The sequence below is a fragment of the Callorhinchus milii genome, unplaced genomic scaffold (assembly GCF_018977255.1).
Source record: "Callorhinchus milii isolate IMCB2004 unplaced genomic scaffold, IMCB_Cmil_1.0 Scaffold14, whole genome shotgun sequence".
Lineage (NCBI taxonomy): Eukaryota > Metazoa > Chordata > Chondrichthyes > Chimaeriformes > Callorhinchidae > Callorhinchus > Callorhinchus milii.
Window position 1 is genome coordinate 2,953,957 of NW_024704755.1, and position 25,419 is coordinate 2,979,375.

The 25,419-nt window shown below is 38.4% G+C and overlaps 1 protein-coding gene across 1 annotated transcript; it reads left to right on the plus strand.

The window, feature by feature from the left end:
* The first annotated feature begins 1,765 nt into the window (after positions 1 to 1,765).
* Positions 1,766 to 23,010, plus strand: zdhhc7 (zinc finger DHHC-type palmitoyltransferase 7). The gene is made up of 8 exons (XM_042340480.1): positions 1,766 to 1,885; positions 11,890 to 11,960; positions 12,750 to 13,071; positions 15,056 to 15,180; positions 17,452 to 17,548; positions 18,169 to 18,250; positions 20,751 to 20,881; positions 21,888 to 23,010. Exons 3-8 carry the CDS (start codon positions 12,766 to 12,768, stop codon positions 22,062 to 22,064), a joined length of 918 nt encoding a protein of 305 aa, XP_042196414.1. The 5' UTR covers positions 1,766 to 1,885; positions 11,890 to 11,960; positions 12,750 to 12,765; the 3' UTR covers positions 22,065 to 23,010.
* The last annotated feature ends 2,409 nt before the right edge of the window (positions 23,011 to 25,419 follow it).

The window sequence follows — 25,419 nt, forward strand, 5'->3', positions numbered from 1 at the left end:
GAGGCGAAGGGATCATGGGATGGAGTTCCAGAGTGTGGGGGCAGAGAGGCTGAAAGCCCGGCCACCGATGGTAGGGCTGGTCGGGCGGGAGACGCGGAGCCCGCTGAACTGTAAAGATACTGTAAAGTGAATTGACTGTATATTTGTGGGCGAAACACGGCAGCCAATTGCGCACAGCAGTGTCCCACAAACAGTTGTGGATTGAAGTGACCAATTTATTATTGTTTTATTTCTTGAGGGATTATTATCAGGCGTGTGGAGTAAGGAAACTTGCCCAAGGTTTCACCCTGTCGGGAATCGAACCCAGGCCTCTCGCTTGCGAGGCGAGCACTCCAATCATGTACAGGACCCTAAGGACTCTGGAGTCCTTACAGGATGCTACAGGTCTCCACATTTATGTCAATAACTGAACAACCTACAAAAACAAGCACTACACTTGACAGCAAATGGTACACAAATAGATACAACATCTGCCAGAAGGAATTCTGCCTCAATTGTCATGCGGGAAAAATTTCTGCATTGCTGCACCTTTACTTTCCAGAGAAACAGACGCATCTATTTCTATACGAAAAAAAAAACATCCACTGGAACTTCATCGCTGATGTGTCTTCTCAACCGGAAAAATCCCTGTTAACCGTTGAACCCGAGGCCAGGCAGAGGAATGTCATGTCTCAGCGCTTGGTGCATTTGTGCATCTGCTGCTCCGTCAAAATTAAAGCTAATCGTAATTGCGGAACGCTATAACGCAACGGGCAACTCGGATCAAGACTGCCGGCAGCAGCGCGTTCGAATGCACGTCGATGGGAAAACACTCGAGGGCTTTTGCCTTCCAACTTTGCTGTCGTTCGATGCGCTTCACACACACACACACACACACACAGTCACTACGCTTCACAGTCTGTTCGGTCGGCGAAGCGCTTTGAGACGTCTCGAGGGCGCGACGAGGCGCTGTATCAAAGGCCGAGGATCGGTGTTGTACGTCGCGCCCGACCCCGGGCGCTGCGGACAGTCGGACAGAGCTGGGGGTCGGAATCCGGGGCTGGGGGGGGGGGGGGGGGGCTTTGTGGGGGGGGGGGGGGGGGGGTGGGGGGTGTGGAAGGAAGGTGACCGAAGGCGCGGTCGAAGAGGAGGATGTAAATTGACTGTATACTTTGTGGGATAAAACGAAGTCCCTTTCATGTGTCGCTCTCTCCATCTCAACATCTGGCCATGGCTTTCGGCTCAAAGCATCTTCTGGCCAAGGCGAGCTCCCCCGAGCGCTTCCGAGCCGACCCGAGCCCGAGCCCGAGTGCCTCCGAGTCCACGACCCGAGTCCCACCCCCGAGTCCACCCGAAGCGCACCAACCCCCCCCGAGTCCACCCGAAGCGCACCGGCCCCACCGAGTCCACCCGAAGCGCACCAACCCCCCCCGAGTCCACCCGAAGCGCACCAACCCCCCCCGAGTCCACCCGAAGCGCACCGGCCCCCCGAGTCCACCCGAAGCGCACCGGCTCCCCGAGTCCACCCGAAGCGCACCGGCTCCCCGAGTCCACCCGAAGCGCACCAACCCCCCCCCCGAGTCCACCCGAAGCGCACCGGCTCCCCGAGTCCACCCGAAGCGCACCAACCCCCCCCGAGTCCACCCGAAGCGCACCAACCCCCCCCGAGTCCACCCGAAGCCGAGAAGTCAGTTGCTCGGTGCCGCCGTGCGGTGCGGTGTGCGCCTGCGCGCTTCCCTCCCGCTCTCGCTCTCTCTCGACGCTGACAGGAGGGGGAGGAGGGGAGACGGAGGGCCAAAAAAAAAAAAATGGCAAACTCTCGGCTCGAAAGTCACTGCATTTCTCTTGACTTATCGCCGGGAGCCGCCCCTCGAGCTCTCCGCCGGCACTGACCTGGGATTGAGAGGTAGGGAGTGGGGGGGAGTGGGGGGGGGGGGAGTGGGGGAGGAGCAGGGGGTCAACTTTAAATATTCCAACGGTTTCTCTCCGCCGCCGCCCGACTGACTGACCGCGCGCCCGGGGGTGGGGGGTGGGGGGGGGGGGGAGAGATAGGCCACTGTCCTGTCAAGACAAGATTCAAACTTGCTGCATCCCCCCCACCCAATCTCCTCCCCCCCCCCACCCAATCTCCTCCCCCCCCTCCCACCCCCCCATTTCCCACGCCCTCCCCCCCCCCCCCCACTCCCCGCCCCCCATTCCCCCCTCCCTGTCTCTTGCCTCTTTTAAGCCTTCAAATCCTTGGTGCAGTTAGAGGTTGGTGTGTGTGTGTGTGTGTCTGTCTGTCTGTCTGTCATCTGTGTGTCTCTGTGTGTGTGTGTGTCTGTCTGTGTGTGTGTGTGTGTGTCTGTCTGTCTGTCATCTGTGTGTCTCTGTGTGTGTGTGTGTGTCTGTCTGTCTCTGTGTGTGTGTCTGTCTGTCTGTCTGTCATCTGTGTGTCTGTGTGTGTGTGTCTGTGTGTCTGTCATCTGTATGTGTGTGTCTGTGTGTGTGTGTCTGTCATCTGTGTGTCTGTGTGTATGTGTGTGTCTGTTATCTGTGTGTCTGTGTGTGTGTGTGTGTCTGTCTGTCATCTGTGTGTGTGTGTGTGCCTGTGTGTGTGTCTGTCATCTGTGTGTGTGTGTGTGTGTGTGTGTGTGTCTGTCCTCTGTGTGTGTGTGTGTGTGTGCCTTCGTGCTGATTTTTATTTTGTGTCCCCCCCCCCTCCAAATTAATATTAATATTTATATTTATGCCCTGCTGTTATTGTACTGTGTGGGTTTTTTGGCTAAATCTTACATCACCCCCACCCCCGCCCCACACCTCCATCACCCCCTCCTCTCCTCTTTCTTCACGGTCTTAAGGTATTATTTCAAAGCAATACAAGAATATTTAATTCGTGATCTATCTCCAGATCCTGGTATGTGCAGTCAACTCCAAATTTGAGGCATGTTTCGGACAGACAGAGCTGTAAAATCCCAATTACAGTTTAGGATCATTTTTACGCTATCCGTATCGATAATATAGAGTACACATCGACTTTTATATTCCAAAGAATCAATTGGGCAAAAAAATATTTTCACGTGCACCGTGCTTTTATATCGTGTTGTCTGCTGCATTAATAACCATAAGTCGACAAAGTATGACCTAATCAAATGTAAGCAATTGCAAAGTAGCTCGTTTTAATTCGGATCTGTGTGTGTGTATCTTATGCATAATGTGCAACATAACAATCATAACACAATAAAATGGATTTACAATGAGATTGAGCACCTCTAAACTGTTGTTTGTTGATCGTGTTACATTTCTAGGCAATAGTATGGTAAAGTAAAACTTAATTTGATGTGCTTTGCTGCTCCCATTTACCACGTATAACCCTAAAGGAAAACAATGTACACTGGGTGAGATATCAATAAAAAGGTTGAAGCTCCAAAAAACTTTGACTAGAAGAGTAACACTGATATAATCGGCTGAGAACATGACAACCAGTGACTATAGGAATGGACTAGTGAATTTGTTTTGATGTTGGTACTCATTGCAACATGCTTTCACACAGTAAACCTTTTTATATATTCCCTTGCGACAGACATTTCTAATACAATGTACAGTATTTTGCATTTTTTTTATGTATTTGTTATTGGAGCAGTGATTCCTGCCAGCGTGGCTAGAACTCTGGCTAGTAATTCAGTGTCCTTGAATTTCAAAAATTATTCTTTAGATGTTAAGCATGCATTTAATTCATACAGAACAAATTTAAAGTGTTGCTTAAGATAGTAAATAGTAAATCTTCTGCGAGGAAGACTGATTAGCAGCAAAGTCCCTAAGCTGCTTAATAGGACAGAGCAAGTAAACCCATGCTAAATCAGATACCCCAAGGCAACATGACCAGAGGGCATTGGCTCAGGATATAGAGATGGGCAAGTTAATTTTTTTTACACATAGGGTAATCAGCAATTGGAATAGCCTACCAGAAATGTTGGTTGATGTCAGGGTACTGGGCTTGTTTAAGAATCAACTTGAGATCATCTGATGAGATCAGATGGGCCCAAGGGCCTTTTTATCAGCGCTTTGCTTGATCTTGTGACGTTGAGTGATCAGATGGTGTAAGTTGGAAACAGTGATATACAGACATTGGATTATACATCTTGTTTTAAGAATTGCACCAGTACACTGAGATATAACTATCAAATCAATGCAAACACTATGTATATTAAAGATACCATGACACTACTTGTAAAGAGAAGGGACTTACTCACTGCTTCTTGGCCAGCAATCCCGAGATAAAATTGGTCGTTCACTTCATGACTGTCTATGGGAAATTGCTGTGCACGAGTCGGCTGCTATGTTTGCTGACATAATTATTATAGCTATAAACCTTTACAAACTATTATAAATGGTGTTTATATTATATTTTGATTTCCAATATGAGCCAACTGCTTTGATCTCCCTAATGGCACATCTGTGACTTTGAGGGAAATAAAAAATCATCCTACAAAGACATCTGAAATGTTTTGTTTAAATAAGATATTTATTATGTTCATAAAATAATTAAACAAGAACAGTTACGAGTAGGAAGCGTCTCACAGAGAGCCATGAGGTTCCCCAAATATCCATTAATCTATATATTTGTATTTGTAAATCTTTATATTAAATTAAATATTCAGTAGTTAATAGAAATGTAATTTAATTTCACTTGTAAAAGACTTCTTAACGTAGAAATGAGAAAGGGTAATTTAGCGTTCTATTTTGTTTCTGTTCTTCAGGTAATGTTTCCTATACTATATAAGATATATGTATACTTATTGGTTATGTTGTTTTAGGATAAAATATATTTTTTAGTAATAGGAAAAATTCTAGAAAGACCATCATTTTTGACAGGTTTTAGCCTTGCCTACCTGACATCATCCCACCATGTCCACCAATCCGTTCTTTCTCTGAATACACATCTATTTGCGTTTAGAACTTACTTCATTTTGCTTTGAAATGTTATTAGTTAACTTATTCCACACGTTTATTACCCATTGTGTAAAGCAAAATCATTTGAATCTCCTTACTCCTATTTTTGTCCAGAGCTTTTATTTCCACAGCGCACACAAGTAGAGGGAGTAGTTTCAAAACATGAGTTATTTATGTTATAGTACCATGCTGCTTTTTACAGTGAACCAAATACAATGTAGTGGATATGGGTACAATAGCTGTATCAATGAAAACTACAAACACTTATGATCTTTGACATTAAGTGTCAAAAAAATAATAATAATAAATTGGTTACCTCAATCCACGATTGTGAGATACTGCTGTGCGCAATTAGCTGCTGCGTTTTGCCCACAAAATACACAGTCAGTTCACTTTATAGTATATTCTGTGAAACGCTTTGAGACGTCTTGAAGATGCGATAAGTTGCTAAATTGGTGTACCTTTGGAGGTGTGGATTAATGCAGTGCAGCTATCCTTGATAATTTCCCAATATAACAACATAGCATTGCCTGCAGCAAAGGGTGGGGAGGGTGGTTCCAGGGGAATTTTAACACGCCCTTGCGAGGTTTGGTTTGTGTGGATTAGCAATCTGGTGAAATCAGTTATGGAATGTTTGAGTCACTGAAATGTATTTCTATTCTATAGTCCATAATTGTTAAGGGTAGTTGACTATATTGTTCTGTAAAATCTCCAAATATTCAAATGTTTTGTGGAGCTGGGCACATAAAATTGTAATTCCATACAGATTATGGAGTCCTGTAGCTCAGTGGTTAGAGCACTCGCTTTGCAAGCGAGACACCTGGGTTCAATTCCAGGCAGAGGGCGAAACCTTGGGCAAGTTTCCTTACTCCACAGCCTGATAATAATCCCTCCAAAACAAGAAACAATAATAAATTGGTCATTTTCAATCCACGACTGTTTGTGGGACACTGCTGTGCGCAATTGGCTGCCATGTTTTGCCCACAAATATACAGTCAATTCACATTACAGCATATTCTGTGAAGTGCTTTGAGACATCTAGAAGATGTGAAAAGCGCTTTATCAAATGCAAGGATTATTGTATTATTTTAGAAAGATATACAGTAATAGATATTTGCAAGTCTAAGATACCAATCTAACTGAAGTTTTCATTTGGTCTTAAAATCACAAGAGAAAAGCTCAGAAGGTCTATAATAATCATTATTTGAACATAAAGCTAAAATTGGAGCCTTTTAGGCAACAAGTGTCTACTGTAGACAAATGATTTATGTCCTGATAATGCTACCAGTAGAACTACATTCAAAATATGTCAAACAAGAATAGTTTAAGTTTTGTTTCAATAATTAACATGTTCACTCATTTAATAGGACGCTGGAAATTACAGCACTGCAGAAGGCCATGCAAGCTTCCTAATGTGAACTATCTACTGTACTTTATTTAATTTGCCTGCTTTTTCCCTCATATCTTCACATGTATTGCAATGCCTTTCTTTTTTGTATTCTCTCGCCACGTCCTCATTGAGAAGCCTGGACGAAATTTTGAAAAAGACGAAAATTTATTTAAACAAAGTACTAATCATATTTGTTATAAAACTAAAATGCTTTCAAGGGATACAGAGCAAATACATCACAAATGTCATAATTGACACAGTCACTTAATTGCCAACATTTGTTAATCCTCTAGCTAGTGCCACTCAAAAGGATCTTTACTCTGAGCTATTCATTCGTCCCTTTGAAATTGCTTTCACTTCAAAGTAACTCTTTGATCATTTAATGCAATACAAAATGCCAAATTGAAGTATATTGTTACTTAAATGTTTTGATTTATGCAATGGACAGTGCTGATTTTGGACAGGTTCTGTACTTTCGGCAGCTGTTATTGTATGCTTTGGCTGTCTTACCTGCTCCATCTCCTCGATATGTGATGACTTTCACAGAATAAACACAGATGATTGTGACATCATTACTGAAGGTGTATTGAATAATTATCTGCGAATAAGAAATGCTACATATGATACAGTATATAATGTTATAACTTTAATTAAAATACCTTGACTATTTTGCAACTACTCAGTAGAAACGTTTGGTAAGATTTGCCTACATTATAAATTGGTGCTTAGCTTCCTGTGTCTAGCAAGCATGTTCTTGCAAAGTGGTCTGCATCAGTATTAGAAACTCCATTTTGTTCCTTTCCCCCCTCTTTAATATGAAATTGAACTTTTTTCTCTGCAAGTACGCTATCACCTAATTCAAATGGACACATCTCATACATAACTTCTAACTTTTTTAACATTTTAAGTTATTTGCAGACATAAGAGGAAGATATTGTGGTTTTCCCAACTTATCAAATATTTCTGACATTTCATTTATGGAACTTGATTAACTTGGCCACTACCATAATATCTCTTGTGGCAAATGCATGTGGGAGGAATCATTAGACCATAAAATTTGCCGTATATTGTTGGAAAAGCTTGCTATTTGACTGGAATTAGTGTATCTTTGGCTTCATAATACTGAAGTTGAAGACTTAAATCAGGTGATTTGTTCAGAAAGTAACTTAGGTTAGTTACCCACTGCACAGATGAATCTAGGATTGATTACCTTCCTGGTTTAGACAGTGTACTTATAACTACTCAATGTCACAGTGACCTGATTATATTGTGTATATTCTTAATTAGGAAGAGCAACTTGTCTTCTTTTTGGGGATAAATGATCCATAATTGCACAGGACACAAGAACCAATGTGCATTAGGCTATTTTTATGATGGATTTGATTTGAAAAAAATTTGCTCTTCTGGTCTGAAGGATTACTTGCTCGTGTTCAAATTCAAGCCCTTTCAGGCATTGATGAACAAAAGGCAATCTAATGTTTTCTTATAATTTGACTTGCAGACTCTTTATTTTGTTGCTGTTTGGTTTAGTTCCCTCGTAAATTGCATATTCCTGTAATTATTACCCAGGACACATTGAATGGTGGTCAGTGGTGGAATTATGTGTCAGAGTGAAAATGTTATTGCAAATTCCTAGATCGGTTATCTTTGCACATCACAAATGTCGCCTTAAAATGAATTGCATTGCAAGTGACAAAGCTGTAAAAGCCATCAGCTATTTTCCAGTTTTAGGTAACTTTATTTAATAATAATGTACCTCAAATAAAGGGTAGCACAATCTGCTTTAAATCGGCACCGATTCAGATTTGTTGTACTGTGCATCTGTTCCAACCAGAAAAAAAATCAATAGTGCTTTCTGCCCTCTACAGATGACTCCAGTGTAATCAATAGCAACTGTCTCCATTAACTGTAATCGTAGAATAGCGCTTTAGTGCCTTTGTATCTCCCACAGAATAGACAGTGAATTCATTTTACAATATTTTATGTGAAGCACTTCGAGATGTCTCAGAAGACATGATAAGGCGCTATATCAAATGCAGGGGTTATTATTATTATCTAAACTGCACCTTCGGTTACTTTATGAACCAAGGTATGATTGCAAGATGAGAGAGGAAGAAAATCGCCAATATCCCTATAATTCTCATTTAGCTCTTCCTCTTGTAATTTTATGAATTTTATCTATACGTAATATATCCAACTAAAACACTGCTTCCTATGTTTGCCAGTAAATAAGGCTTTTTAAGTGACTACTAGCCAGGGGTTAGAGCTTGTTATTTACAATTAGTATCAGAGGACTTTGCCATTCACCTAGTTGGGCAATCAAGAACTTGCCTGAAGTACATCTCCAGTGAAGTGGCACTTGCATTGCCCTGGAATGCCAGTGAATTTTTATTCTCTGATTTGTGTCAGGAGTAATGCTAAGCAAAAATCCAATAGACAGCTGTTTGCGTCTTTACCATCAGGTTATTAATGTTAGGAAAACGCCACGGGCAAAAAATTGTGGAAAATTAGCAGCAAATGAATCCCACTAAGTGCTTTTGAAGTTTTGGTTGTCACCTTTTACCATATAATTTGTGTTAGATTCACAAATAACCCATGCAGTCTGATGGATAAGGTCAAATAGCTTAATAATATTCCAGACTCCTCCCTCAGTTTCTTAGTTGTACAGTTCACAACAGATTATCTAAATCCAAGGTTCAGCAATTGAGTCTGCGGCTCGCAAACTGTGACATGCTTTGTACTGAAGGGCTCTTGTTATGCACTGCAGGGCAAGCCCTGATTAGTGAGAGTTAGTTGGTCGGATGAAAGGTAGAGCAATTGCATTTTATGGTTTGAGGTGCTGAAATTTGAAATGTATTTTATTGTGTTTTTCGGAAGGCTAAAATAAATTAATCCGTGCTGACTCAAGGCTAAAAGATGCAGTTGGCTGAGCTGCTCTGCAAACAAATAGTGAAATGCATCCTGTTGTCAGCTGCTTCAAGGCTACGTAGCTTGAAATGTGTAACTAACCAACAGGAATTAATCCCATCAAAAATATAATGCAATGTTATAATCTCTGTCTTTTCAGATTATTTTCATATCATTTCTTCCAAATATATTTCCTCCAAACAATAATAAATGTATCCCTCAGAGGATCGAGTTTAAAATTCTCATCCTCACTTTTAGAGCTTCCTACAGTCACGCTCCTCCCTACCTCTGCGATCTCTTAACACCACACCTGGCCGCTCCCTCTGTTCGGCAGGCACTTGCCCGCTCCATTTCCCCCGCCCTCCCCGGCCCACGCTTGGCGGATGGGTGTTCAGCTTTTCTGCCCCCATCCTCTGGAACTCCATCCCCGAATTTCTCCTGTCTCGCCTCCATCAAAGCCCATCTCAAGACCTTCCTCTTTGACTGTGCCTACGACCACATCCCACCCCCACTGTCCCTACCCTCCAACCCCCTTGATTCCAATCCCCACTCCTAACTGTCCAGAGCCTTAGGACGTCCTTCCGACGTGAAAGGCGCTGTACAAATGTAATTTGTTGTTGTAGTTGTCTGTGAGATTAGAAAAGGATTAAAAACAGTTATTTTTAAAATAGATTTTTTTAAAAAATTCTAAATTAAACATACAAAGGAGACAAAAAAAAAGCAGAGAAATTTGTTGTGTGATTTTAAACTGCTTTGAGATATCTGAAAACGTTGAGCAACATTCTTCAATTTGACTCGTGCATTTTATTTCCGGATTCTGACCTTGAGTGCCATTTAGTTATTAAACATACAACTGATTTCTTCCCGAAGCTACTCAGGTTACACACTGTGCCTTCATTATTGTGCTTATAACAGAAATGAACTATGACAAGAAAAAGGCAAGACAGAAATCTCACAGGCAAAAATAGTTTGTTTAACCATCTTAATCAGAAAAATTATGATAAAGAAGTCTGTCTTTGTGCTTTATGAATCTGTCTCTTGGTGAACCGAGGTGCTATCAACTATATTTGGGGTGGGAAAGGAAATCTTTTCGATAAATGACAGCACAAATGACAGTGGTGTTTTAGTCGAAACGTCTCAAAGTGCTTCACAGAAAATATTGTAAAGTGGAGTAACTGTATATTTTGGGGTGAAACGCGGCATCCAATTGCACACAGCATTGTTGACTTTACATGAATTTTCCTAAAATCCTAAGAGATGTTCCTAAGTCTCACTGGCCCATTTGATCACTTCTGAAATACTAACCTTACTGTCTTCCCAATTTCTCAACTGGGTCTAGTATCTTGGCCTTTCCGGTAACCTGTTTCCTCTGTTGATTTTCCTGTTTGTAAAATAATTTTTAATCTTATAGTTTGCCAATGAAAACTGAATGCAAAAATGGTCATTTTAAAATTATTTACTCACAGGGATGATTTTACCACTCTTAAATTATTGTGTAAGTCTGACCATAATTTTTTTTATGATACAATTAACCATTTTGTATCCTAATTTACAAATGTAGAAACAGTAAAGCTTAAAGTTGAATATGGGCGTGACAAGCAGATTGCCAAGGCCCACAAAGTGTTGTACTGCATTTATTTTGCCAAGGCTGGGACTTACAATGAGGCAGGAGAATTTCAGGAAATAAAGCTTTGCTGCTAGGAAGCAATGCGATCCCAGGAGATTGCTAGGTTACAGACAGTTTAAGCAGACATTTTGCTAGTCCATCGAGGTTTGAGATGTAGGAATCACAAACTCGAGCCTGTGAAACTGGCGGCTCTGCTGTTCTCTGCTGTCCACCGTATTCTCAGATGATGACATCCAGCTTACTGATTTTTGCTTTCATGTTCCGATGGGCAGTCCCAGAAAGCAAACAGTATACAGGATTGTTTTCAGGTCTCTCCTTATTTCTGAAGAAGCACATAGATATGCACTGTATTCTCCAACATGAACAAAGCCTTACAATGGATGATAGAGCAAGTTAATGGTCTTGGCAGCTTACATTTCCATGACTGTTTTCCTATTTCTCTATTCTTGCATACTTGTTAGTGTGAGCATGGTAGCTTCACCCCATAGCACGCACATACAGCTACCAAGCAGCATCCTTGTATTTATATTTTTAACCAGCAATAACTATAACCACAGCTGCAGTTTTCCACTTATGCAGAAAAGTGTATTTCCTTTAAGAACTGAATTTTATTATGCTTCTCCCATTTCCGTTCCACACTCTTTAGCTAAGGGAGCTGGGGTGGAAGTTGCAAGCATCTCTTTAACATCTGTGCTAATACCAGTTCAGGATTAGAAAAATCCTCAGGCTAACATCCAAGGCTTGGCTGAACATTGATCGAGGAAACTAAATGAGGAATTAACAGAAATGCAGGTGCTAAATAAATATACTGTCAATTCACTTTACAGTATATTTTGTGAAGCGTTTTGAGGCATCTCAATGATGTGATAGGAGGTTATATTAAATGCAAGGATTATTCTTATAAATCAAAGGAAAGTTTCAATGCTTTGAATGGGTTCTCTTTATGAAAAGCATATTAGCATTGCTATTTCACATCCAAAAGTTTATTTAACATAAGAACCACACTGAATAATAGATTTTGGTCGTGACTGACAAATGTTTATATTCCTTCCAGGTCTTTCAAAAGAATTCAGCAGAACAGTTTTGATTTAGTAACAACTACATGGAACATTTTGCAATAATTAGGTAAGATTTGTGCTATAAAGGTTTTATTTGCAATTGTACTATAGATGCCAACATATGTACTTCAAAGCAAGGATTATTTACAGTATATTTATAATACATTTGCAGAATTTATTTTACTTAAATTTGTACATGGCTCCAAATGGAGTACTGGTGGTGACAGAGCAGTGAAGTGGGTTAGTATTAACCTTTCATCTTTGGCACCTAGGTTTTAATTTAGACCAGATTAATAGTGCTTAATTAGCAAACATTAAAAGAGGCTGCAAAAATATTTGGTATGAAAATGAATCGCAACTGTGCACACTTTGAGATGTTCCATTAGCAACAAAATCCCTCATTAAGAACAAATTGAGTATAAGTATTTTCTCTCTCTAAGACCTTTAAGTTAATACATTTGCCTGGCTTTCTCAGAGGGAAATAACTGCAAGTGTATTGATACTTCTAATGGTTTGTGTAATTTCCTATAAATGTGGAAGGTCTAGATTTCTGAATTAATGACACTCTCTAAAATTCACTCTATGTACATGACATAAGGAAACACGTTGCATAAAAAGGCAGGTTTTGCTTCAAATTTGTAATGGAAATTGTAAGTAATGGTAATAAACATTTTACCTAAAGTTGTTATCATGACTTGTGAGCTCAAAAAATATTGACATCATCGAAAAAATCNTTTTTTAAAAACTGAAATGCCATACAATGCAATTTTTTAAAAGTTAGCTTGTATAATGAGGACTGACATTTACTACGCTCTTGTCAACATGTGTGTGCATATGCATGTCTTTTTCTTTGCAGGCCAGACTGACAGATCATGCAGTCTTCAGGGCATAGATTCCGGGATGTTGAGCATCACCCACTGCCAAGCTCCGACGAAGACTTTGAGTGTCCGTCCGCTGACTTAGAAATAGTGGATAAGATCTGGTTCATCCGTGACCCATGTGGGACGATCTGCGCTGTGATAACTTGGCTCCTGGTTTTCTATGCAGACTTTGTTGTGACTTTTGTAATGTTGTTGCCTTCCAAAAACTTCTGGTACTCGCTAATAAATGGCATTGTATTTAACAGTCTGGCAATGCTGGCTCTTTCATCCCATCTGCGAACTATGTTGACAGACCCGGTAAGTACAAGAATTTAATTGAACACCACGCTTTATGAAATATCGCTATCTACATGAAAATGACTAACTTTGGTGTTATTTCTAGTTCCAATAGAGTTTGAATTGTTGACATTTTTATCACGTAGAATAAAAACATTAATCCCATAAAGCAATTTTTCTCAACTTCCTCACTTTAAGCTGTTAAATGTTAGACTGAAGAAAAGTATCAATGATGTTTCAGAGAAACTTACAGCACAGAAACAGGCCATTCAGCCCATCAAGTCTGTGTTGGTGCTTTTTTTTCCAGTCATAGATGATAAATCATATCCTGTTCGTTTTCATAATACAATCTACTCATACAGATTGTTAAATAGTACTTTGATAAATAATTGGTAGGAAAAGTAAAATATAAATTTAATGATACACTAGTTTTCCTTTTTGGATCATGTCCTTGTTTCATTGTTTATGATGCATCAATCCTAATCCCTGTTTTATTGATTGAGTTAGGTTTAGGTTATTCAAAGCATAACATTCTCTTCAAACACATTTGCAAAAGAAAACTAATTGGAGCACAGTGAGCAGTACAGACTGAGAAATGTTTTTGATCCCTGGTTGTGCTGAGTTAACTAATGTCAGCTCAATCAGCAGTCGGGGATTCTACAGTTAGCCTCAAGGAAGAGGAGAAGAACTATTCAGAGTTCCAGTGAAAAAGATTTCCGATCTAGATTTTACTTGCGTTTTTCTATCAGATATAAAGTATGTGAATTTAATATCTTGCCAGACTGGAAGCAAACAGCTCAGGCACATAAAACAAGAACAACAAGTTGCATTTATATAACGACTTTCGCGTTGGGAGGACATTATGTAATCTTGGTTTCCGAGTGCCAATTGTAGGCACTTAGCAAAAAGATTATTAACTCATTAATTTTGCCACTACATTTTAAACAGAAAAGGTTCAGAAAAAAAATTATATGCTGATTCAGTAATACTGATTCTGTCACAAAGTCCAGAAAGGCTGATTTTTGTGCAGTTTGCAATTTGTAACAGTCTCTGTGTCACTTTTTGTTTTATAAGGTTTGGTAAACAGTGTGGATTGGGAATCTTTATGGTGTATATACTGTTGCCAACATGTGTTGAAAGCACAACCATTGGCACATGAGCTTTTGAAACGTAAAGCCAAACTGTAAAATAAGTACTGGCTTTAGATTACACATATTTTATTCAATGGAGTTGCTCATCTTTATTCTGGCAAGTACATTTACTGATTGACTTATTATATGATTAATTAGTACAATGGAAAAATATATTTTTCTCTTTGATTGTAGTAATGTGTGTGTATAAACTACTTGGGAAGGATACAAGGCTTTGATTTAATACCTCAGTGCTAAAGGCAAAACATCTTAGAAATATTGTCCATTATAGGAAACTACAGTACTGTCCACTCAAGAGGTTTACGTCTCTGATTTTTACTCTTGTGGACACGGTCAGCAAATGAGATTTTAGAACCCTCTAAAATTTATAAATAAAGAATGTCATTGTGCACTATAATAATCCTTGCATTTGATATAGCGCTTTTCATGTCTTCTAGACGTCTCAAAGCGCTTCACAGAATATGCTGTAAAGTGAATTGACCGTATATTTGTGGGTGAAACGCGGCAGCCAATTGCGCACAGCAGTGTCCCCACAAACAGTCGTGGATTGAAAATGACAATTTATTATCGTTTTTGTTTTTCGGAGGGATTAGTATCAGGCGTGTGGAGTCAGGAAACTTGCCCAAGGTTTCGCCCTCTGCCTGGAATTGAACCCAGGTGTTTCGCTTGCAAGGCGAGTGCTCTAACCGCTGAGCTACAGGACTATAAATAATAAAGACGGGGTAAAGACTAATTCTTGTTGGTATTAATATTCAGTTTGGGTCCAGGGTTTATGATTCAAGTATTACGATTCTTTGTTGCCCGTTGCTCCCGATTTTTATTTGTTAATTGTGTTTTGTCATTCCCTTCCACAGGGTGCTGTGCCTAAGGGAAATGCCACTAAGGAGTATATGGAGAGCTTGCAGCTGAAGCCAGGGGAGGTGATCTATAAGTGCCCAAAATGTTGCAGTATCAAGCCAGAGCGTGCCCACCATTGCAGGTACTGTACACTGTATATAAAAAGCCAGTAAACATTACCATCACTACTAGGTAGAGTCATTGCAATCATATCTGTTTCTTTATTCCATCTAGGCTTTTTTTTCTGTGTGTTTTTATCTGTACTCAACTGGATCGTGAATGAATGTCTAAAGGTTTGGTATTTTTGTTTTTCTTTGCAAATCAGTGACCAACCAACTAACCAACTCTAGAAACCATAGGGCTGTTAGTGTTTCCTTCTTAGCCAAAGAAGTATTGGAGCAGAAAATAAAGTCAAATTGCTTACACATATTAAATCAAGATGTTTCCAAAAGCAGTCACTTGATTAGAGGTACACCGGTTAGAAAATGTATACAGGCAACTGTTAACCTTCCATTCTCTGAAATATTCCGCTGGGTCAAAAGCATTTTGAAGAACAATGTACCTGGCTGACCGTTGTGACATTGACATTCTTTGGTGAGGCAATCTATTATTGTTAAACGTGTCTATGTTTTTGTAAGAAAAAATATTTTAACGTCATGAGTTGGAGCTGATTTGGAAAATTCAGTGGAATTTGCACTGACTTTGCTTGGAAAGAAAGAAACCTTGCCCTTAATACTAATTTTGAAAAGCTCCAATCCTAATTACTGCTGTTTTCAAACATGTCAGGTTAGTTTGAGTTCTATTCACTATATCAAATTCTGACTATTTGTTTTGTACCTGGTAAGATGAACCACATAATGTGTACTTTCAGTGCTTTGTTCTGGAGTTACAAAAGCTTAGTGCAAAAGAGCACAATGAAGTTTAAATCAAACCCTCATTTAATTATAGTTTTGCAGAAGATTTTATTGTTGCATTAATTGATGTCTGTAGGACAATTTCTTTGCACCTCACATTACTCATGCCTCTAGTCACATGTGATACTTGTGGTTGATGTCCTTGAGCATGAAGCCTTTTGTGAAAGCCTGCTCTTCAATCTAATTTTTTAATCGACTGGATATACTCAGTTTGTCCACAGATTTCCTTGACAAGTCTGATTCAGAGCAGAATGGAGATGAGTGTAATTTTATTTGTGCGTACTGATCCATTTCCTAAAGCCCTATAGTCAGTTTTGTTTTCAGCTTTCTCTGAATACAGCAAAACGTATTTGATTAATTTTTAAAACCGCAATCTATGCTTCTAATCAGTATCCATCATCCTTTTCAATCTCCCTCAGGGTCTGAGAGCACCTGTCGAAATCCAAATAAATAAGCTCTCATTGGATGGGGGATGTAAAATTGCCTATCAGAAACATTGGTTATACCTGAGTTGTGTGAGAGATAAATAAATTAGTTCATAACTACCCCAGCATGGTCCTTCTCCATTGTATTCTAGTACAGTCCTAGTTGACATTAGTGGAATGTCGACACAAACAAATGAACAACGCATACACGGATTGAAAATTGCTGAAGCATTTATTTACCTGTATTTCATATACTATGATTATAAGTTCTGTGCCATTTATTTACGTGAATTTTCTTGAACTTATTTAATTTTTATTTAAGAGTAATTATTTCATATGCCACACTTGTTCTTTTTGGATTAACGCTTGTACTTTATCCGAATACTTATCTGCTTCGTTCATAGCTTTCGATGGCCCTGAGCAGTACACGTCTCCAATCCTTCACAAATGCTAAATGCTTCTTTGCACGTCGTGTAATGATCTAGGGCTACAACTTAACATCTGTTTGTTTTTGTATATGTAGCTGTAAATTTAGAATTATATAGAGTTGAGCGGCAGAACTGGTACTGAAAGAAGTGTTTGCGTTGATGGGAGAAATTGGGTGCTGTAAACAGCAAATTAAAATGTTTCGGGCATAGTGAGGCCTAAGGTATTGCATGCATTGAAAATAGATTGGCTCTACTGCATCAGTTGTTATATACTCAAAACTGTATTGTTACATCATTTTCTAACCCAGAAATCATTTTGAGAAAAAAATACTACGTTTGTGGTAATCAATTATGATTTTGATTCAAACATTTGACTAAAAATATCATAAACTTTTTCCATGACTGCAGAAGTCCTGTTAAAATCAGAAGCAGTTTGAGCATTGGTTGATAATCTCCATTTGTTATCTTGTTGAAACCAAAATGCAGGTGTCAGCTGTGAAAATAATCCAGTATTGTATGTAAATTTTGGGGGAAAAAACACAGATTAATGTAAAGATTTTCAGTGTACTTTAGTCATCCTGCTTCAATATCGGGTATAATTTCTTAGCTATGTGTAATAGTTATTTTTCTTCATCTCTGAAAACAGTATTTGTAAACGGTGCATTCGGAAAATGGACCATCATTGCCCTTGGGTAAACAATTGCGTTGGAGAGAACAATCAAAAATTCTTTGTACTCTTCACTGTAAGTAACTACTTAATTCAATGCAGGTTCTGAGCAATAAAATGACCATAGCTTACCAAATGCTATAAGTTATAATTCAGTGGATGCATTGGCATCAAGGTGGTTTCCAGGTCAACATTAAATGGGATACACTGTTATAGATAATTTTGCATTAATTGATTAACCTCAATCAAGAATGGGGTATTTGAGGGTAGATTGCAATTGGTGCCATATCATTGGAAAATGTGGAGTTGCTATTGTATTTTTCGACAGAATTTCGAAGTGATGTTTTGAACTTCACAATGCACAGTGATCTATAAGAAGTTTTCTTTCCCTGAAAAATTAATTGGAGGAAAAATGATTATTACCTAATCAAGTTCTAGTTGTTTTTTCTATCAGCAATCATTCTGTCCAGAAGCTTTAATATTATTATTTTGTTAAAATGAGCAATATCAGCTTTTTTTTCTATTTTCATAACATAGTATGTAATCATTTTAAAGGAGGAAAAAAATACTGAATTTGACCTTACATTTTATTCAATCAACATGGCTTGTCTTTGCTGACTGGTAATGCTTGACAATGAATTAGCAGTGATTGTGAAAGACATTGCTTGTAAGTGCCTCTTTCAATTCCATTCGCAGATGTACGTAGCACTGATTTCAGTCTATGCACTGATATTGTGTTGCTTTCAGTTTGTCTTCTGTATCAGAGACCAGTGGAGTGGTGAGTATCCAAATAGATATAATTGAGCTATCAATTTTTTGGTATTTGCATCAATTTAAACCTCCTTTAAATTTCCATGTGCCTCACTCGATGTGATCTAATTGGCCTCCCCTTACCTAGTCTTGACCAGGTAATTACAAAATAACCCATTAACCTAATGCATTTTGTTCCGTTCAGCAAAGCAGATCACAATTCGGGTAGTTTGAGGTCGGATATCACTTCTGCATTGGTGTTAAAAATGCAGAACTAGCTTTAAGGAAATTTAATGCATGTTCATCCTATGAGTTCGCAAAAATGGTTTGAAAAAGTTTTGAGTTTTTATTTTAATTATAACTAGTATGGCTGCTTATAGACAACCAAAGGTAGGTGTTGACGAAAAGTACAGCATGAAACGGTGTAGCTATGTAATACAAGTCCTTTTGAATGCAGTTCTGGTCTATGACCTCAATGTACTAGCAACATGGTGAAAACAGCAAAATGTACCTGGAGTGTCATGACTCTGCGTACAGATACAACTGCATTAAAATGAATCAGCTGTTTTCATATTTTATTGGCTTCCTGAAATAAAATGCAGAACTCTGGAGGAACAAGGGAAAGTGGATCTGGATAGAGCATCAAAACTGCATTTTAGCTTTCAAACCCAGCAGAATGAATGAATCTACCCCTAATTAATTTGTCCACAAATCAAATTATTATTTATTACCTACTTGAAAGGAATAGATTGGAATAAATGGGAGATGTTACAGGGGAAAAAGGGAAGAGAGTTAGCAATAGAGAACAAGGTGGATAATGAGTGTCGTTCACAATGTGCAATGCTTTGCATAACGTGTTGATCAGGGTTACGTTTTGGTCAATCTCTTTTGGATTACTTGTTAACTCAATTAAACATTTCCCCTTTGGGATGAACAGATGGAAGAGTTACGCATATCATACCATACGTCTCCAGGCAGCCCAGTTGTCGAGCAGCATTAGCAAAAGCCAGGAAAAGGTCAAATGACCACCTGTCCTCAGCCAAGTTCCTGTTAGGCTTAGGGAGGATACTGTCATTTTTTTTTCCATTTTGATATAGGAGCTTGTGAGACGTTGCCCTCTTCAGAGCGTCGTCAATAGCCGTGTTACTTTGAATAAGCTATCGTGTGGTTCATGACTCGTCGTTTTTACATTTAGAAACTTACTATTTTTGTAAAACCTTCAGTCCATTAAAATGGGAGTTTGAAAAAATATTTCACCCAATCAACCTCCCCTGGTTTCTCAGCCTATGCACATTTAGTACGCAGCTGACTTACCTCAGGCCTCTACAAATGCAGGAAGAGCCTCATCCTTGTTATCTTCTGATTGTTTTGTCTCTCTCTTTCTCCCATTCCCCCAATTGGCGAACCATTTGACTTGTGTTCAGTCCTTCCTAAGGCATGTTGCACCTAAGATCACAAACTCAGCAATGTGGAGATTACACCTTTTGTGCTCTCCAACTGTAACAGTGCTTTGCCAAAAGTTCCAAAACACTCAGTATTTTACGTCTGATACAATAAGTAATATTCCTTTTTTAATTGGCTTATGAGGCTAGGCAGAACTCCCAATGCAGTATTTTCAGAATGGACTGTAAAATTATAGTAACTAATTAAATGGTTCCCTGTTTTTTAAAAAATAAGTCTGTTCTTTGAGCTTCTTAATTCCACCTTTCAGAATTTATAGGAACTTAGTTTCCTACCTTGGAACGCAAGCTGTTCTGTATCTTCTTGTAGAGAAACATTATGAGAATTGAGATTCATTGTCTGCTGTTGGGCAAAGTTCCAAGTATACTTGAATGTGGAGGAGCAACTTCTAGGAATGGAGAATTAAATAAATTGTCGTGGTCAAAGGAGCACGGAACAGTGAAATAAATATTTTGCTGATTGTAAATGGTAAATTTTTACCCTTCAAATAACATGGCTAACCTTGGGTGTTCAATAATGATCCAAGGCTGAGTTATTCATTTCTGGATTCTCACAAGGTTGCCCTTTCACCAATGTAGACCTCAAACGCAATCAATTTTTTTTGTATTTTAATGTAGTTTGATCGCAACTATGATCTCTGATATCAATTTACATTCAGTAAACCAGAAAGGAGTTGATCTTCTCGCTGCCTCGTTGTAATGAAATTAGAATGTTGGAAAAAGATAAGCCCTTCAGCCTGGTTTGTCTGTATAATTCTGTTTGATTTGCCAACCTAAATTATTTACCTGAGGAAGAGGCTCCTGTTTAGACCAGTTGGCCTTTGATATCTTGAAATGTAAGCGAAATGGATTACTTCATCCAATGCATGATACGGTCTTTTGGGAGCTGTGCAAGATTTCATTAAAATTACTTTTGTTTATCATTCTTTTCTTGGTTTAAAACGTCCTTCATAATTAATGTTTTTGTGAATTACTGGCTTTTTCTTATTTGTGACTAAAGTACTAAGTTTGATGCACAAATGTTTCAATATCCTATGTATCGTTTATAACAATGCCTTTGCTCTGCAGAATGCAGCGGGTTTTCACCTCCTGTGACTGTAATCCTTATCATCTTTTTGTGCCTTGAGGGACTGCTGTTTCTCACATTCACCTCAGTAATGTTTGCCACACAGCTTCACTCCATATGCAATGATGAGACGGTATGTTTTTGTGATTCCAGTCTTCTGTTTGTAAGATTTAATAAAAAAGTTCTGCCAGGTTATTCATCCAAACTAAGATAGACATTAGTAAAATGGAGATTTGTGATCTGTATTATTATTTAGCATTTCAAAGAATTTGAATACATTTCATCGGGTCTAGTTTTGCCTAAGTAAATCTCGCTTTTAGGGTATTTTTGTTTAAACACAAGTTCAGAAATGTTCTCTCCATTTTTTTGGTTAAATTTACTACCTCATGATATTCAGTATGGGCTCCATTGAGCTGCAAAGATTGCCTCTTAACTAAGGGTGAGGGGGTATTAGGCAGTGAGGGGAAGTTCTCCTGTTGACAATCCAAGGACCCTTGTTGGAAATTGTGCGTGTGGGGACAGAATTAGATTTTCTAACAAGATACAGACATAATTGTTGGAAGTATGAGACTTGTGCCTTATCCAGATACATATCTAAATTACAACTTTAAGACATTTTGTCTTAATTTATTTACTTACAAGAGTTTAGATTGAAGTTTTAGATTGCAAGCAATTTGGAAACAAATGCATTCTTATGAAAATAAAATACTAAAAAATCGCCCTTTTTTAGTATTTTATTTTCATAAGAGTGCATTTGTTTTCATTTTAATCTTGTTTTCAAAATTGATGGCTCAAAGTGGTAAAGCAGCCTAAGTGTGTGTATGTGTGTTGATTACAAATGCACAAGCACAAGAGTGTTTTCAAAGCATTTATCCAAAACAGGAATCTTTGCTTTTCAAGACAAGCTTGTTCTGAGCTTTTCAATTCTGGGGATTGTAAAGAGAGTTTAGAAGAAACTGCGGCAGGTTTCACAGCAGATAAATTCATTCCTGATGACAAAACAAAATCAGAAACAGCCTGTGGGCCAGGAGGCTGCAGTGTTTATATTGGTTTTCCCTACAATGGCAAAATTCATCTGTATTCTAATTTCGGTATTTTGCCTCCTTAGTCAATCTAACACTCCGAACTTTATCACACAGGAAATTGAACGCTTGAAAAACGAAAAACCAACCTGGGAAAGGAAATTGCGATGGGAGGGAATGAAAAATGTTTTCGGAGGTCAGCCCTCTTTTCTGTGGATTAGTCCTTTTTCGGGGATTCGAATCAGGCGACTCATTTCAAGAACAAGGAAAGGAGGGGCTGAATTCGATGTCTGATTCTCAGTTGGAAGAATATTTTGCAAAGTAATTTCTTTCCGATATTAAAATAAAATTAGCACAAAAGACATAGTGCGTTTAAGTAACCGCCTGCTGCGGTCCTATGGAGTAATAACTGCTGCCTGCTGCAAATTGAACATAGTAACCTAATTATGAGCAAATTTCATGAAGTCTGGAACTAGTGAACTGACAGAATTCTCCATCAGCCATCGTCCTCTGAGAATGGATTGCAAAAATCAAACTGAAGCTTTTCATGAGCTGTTACAAGAGTCCTATTACTCCCCTGTATATATCACTACACAGTCTGGGTCTTGGAGTATTGCATTAAATTACCATTTGTTACATAATCAGAAATATTTTGATGTAAACCGCAATGCATTGGGTATTAATTTAGTGTTTTCGGTTCAAAATGTTGTTTTTTTAAAAAAGGAAATTTGTAGTCATTTTTCAGTTCATCTGTTTTCAAATCCATTTCGAAAGTCAGTTTTAGGCACTGTACTTGTGAATCACGTGTGATAAACCTCATGAGTTAGAGTGGAATAATTTCTTTATCTAGTTTTATATTTTTTTTATAAAAAGGAACTAGGATGAAGGAGAAGGTTTATTTTTTCAGTTCATGTAAATTTGATTTCTCAAAATGTCTGGAATGTATTTTCTTTCCTGTCTGTGGTATGGGTGTGCACTGTTTTCAGTAATCCAAAGTTTATATTATACATGAAACGTCTTTTTAATTTTATTTATTTAGTCATGTTTTATTGAAGCGAACAGGTGATATGTAAGTGGCAGACTGTCGGTGGTTGTTTCTAACATTGATAGAAAATGTCTTCATGCCATTTCCTTTCTGTACTGTACAATGTAGAATGGTTGTTTAGCATGAATTAAAAAAAAGTTCCATTCTTTGTTTCTGGTCCTCTGAAACATAAAAGCAAGTTGAAAACTGACTTAAAGGTGCAACTGATTAATTTGTTTTTTAATATATATATATATATATATATATATATATAACCTTGCCAGTCACATTCAGTTGAATATCTGATAAACCTGTGTTCAAGTTTTGACACAAAAGGTATAATTTTGGTAAATGTCGCTGGTCACATTGTTCTTGGTGATCTGGATCAGCAGCCTAGACATTGCTTTTTGTCCTGCTCCAAATCTCAAACATTAGTTGAAACGTTGGACAAAAATGGGTATATTATAATAATTATAGCTCATTAGAGTGTTACAGTGCTCAATTTCTGACACTAAACCAGTACAAGCTGTACTTTAGAAGATATAAAACATGAAGGTACGTGCCAGTTACCCAGTGGATGTGGTAGGACAGCTTACCAGCAGAACCTAGTGAAATGTGAAGTATTAAGGTGAGGCTAAATCTCCAAAAATCTAAATGAGTTTAAAAGTCACATTTTTTGGATAATGTTTGTGTGTCTGTCTATTCAGAAAGGAAATACCCACGAGAAGGTGAATCCCTTCCTATTTATTAAATACAAAAAAAAAACTTTTTCCTTTGAACTTCTTCAGTGGGAAATGATAACATCGCAGGAAACAAGAAGTACATGTTAACCATTGCAGAGTGGCCAGATGTGAACTGGATGGACTTTTCGAATCTCGTGATTCTTTGAATACCCGCACAGAGCGGGTCAGAGTTAGTGCGTTTTTATTTTTTTAACATTAAGATCGAAAATCCAGCAAATGTGCCAGAACAAAGTGTAATCAGTCTTGAGTTGGTTTAACATGTGGATTGTCTGACATATGACATGTTCTGTTAATATCAAAGAAATGATTCTAAGAAAATTTTGTCTACAAAATGAACTGTTTGCAATTCAATCCTCCTGTATTCTGGTTGATCTGCCTTTCCTGAAGGAAGACTCGCCAAGTGTGTTTGTACAATCCTACAGTCACCCGAGTTTGCAGCTTTACTCAACCTGTTAAAAAAAATGCGATCAGCGTAATATTGTGTGAACTAATTCAATTACTGGTCCTGATTGAATTCAACAATTTCTACTACTTTAATATTTTTTTCTACTTTTAACTGTTCATGAACTTATTCAAATGTTTCTTTCTTTTTTTAAAAAAAATGAAAATAGTTTTCATCAATACTGTACATGGGCACGTTCAAGCTAAATCCTGCCATCGGACCTCGTTTTCTCTTTCCCCTGCCGTAGGTACGTGAGAGACCATATCCCCCTACCTCACACTTAGAGAAGGTGGCTGCCGCTTTTCGCCCACAAAATATACAGACCTGATAAGGCACTATATCAAATGCAAGGATTATTATTATAGAAGAAATCTGTGACACCTCAAAAATACTTAACAAGTGGGTTACTGAGACAGTTAGTCAATGCTTTGTAAATTATTCTCAGCGCAATGATATTTTAGCCTCGTATATTAACTTCCAGAAATTTATATTGTGCGTTATTTTGGGGACAAGATATTGGAAATGAAAAGTACAGGGTTCTCGCCAGCAATGTATCAGAGAGGATGGAATATCCTCTCTTCAGGTTATAAATCACAATGCGTTCTTTTAGTTGGTTGGGGGTGGACGGACGGAATTTGAAATATTACAAAGCTTTCATATTTGTTTACCATAGTTACAACTTTATGTACAGTTGGACTTTATTACTTTTTTTTCTTCAAATATTTCTCACTCAGAGGACCAGCTGCCTTAATTAGTGCCTAATATATGCTACAAAACCACCCGTGAAGATCTTTTATCACCTCCCTTATCTCTACTTTGTCTTCCCTCTTTTCTTTCCTGCTGGAGAGAATCTTCAAATGACTGTATGAGAAATCGTTTGCCAAAATGCTGCATGTTTGTGAAACATGACCTGCTAAGTCACAGTATGTGTCTGTCCATGAACAGCTTGTTATTGCAGATGCAGTGTTTCCATAGAGGAAAATAAAATAACCACATTTCAGTGACTAAATCTGCTGAATGATAAATGAGTCTGTTCGATGCGAATCTTAGCACTCAATCCACGACTGTTTGTGAGACACTGCTGTGCGCAATTGGCTGCCTCGTTTCGCTCACAAAATGTACAGTCAATTCACTTTACAGTATATTCCGAGAAGCGCTTTGAGACATCACAAAGACGTGATAAGGCGCTATATCAAATACAAGGATTATTACGATTAAAATCTCCAGCTTCTGAATTCTGAGTGTTTGGTTCTGCGTCTACATATGTGCACATCTGGAAAAATTCATTTCATTAAAAACTCAGTAGAAATAGAAGAATCCTGATGTGCTGCTTTACATCTCTGCTGTCAGTTGTCCTTGCTTTTGTGGTTTCCATTATTTTTTTTTTGCAAAGATGACACTGTAATGGAGGAATTCTATGCTATTTTGATACCTTTTGTT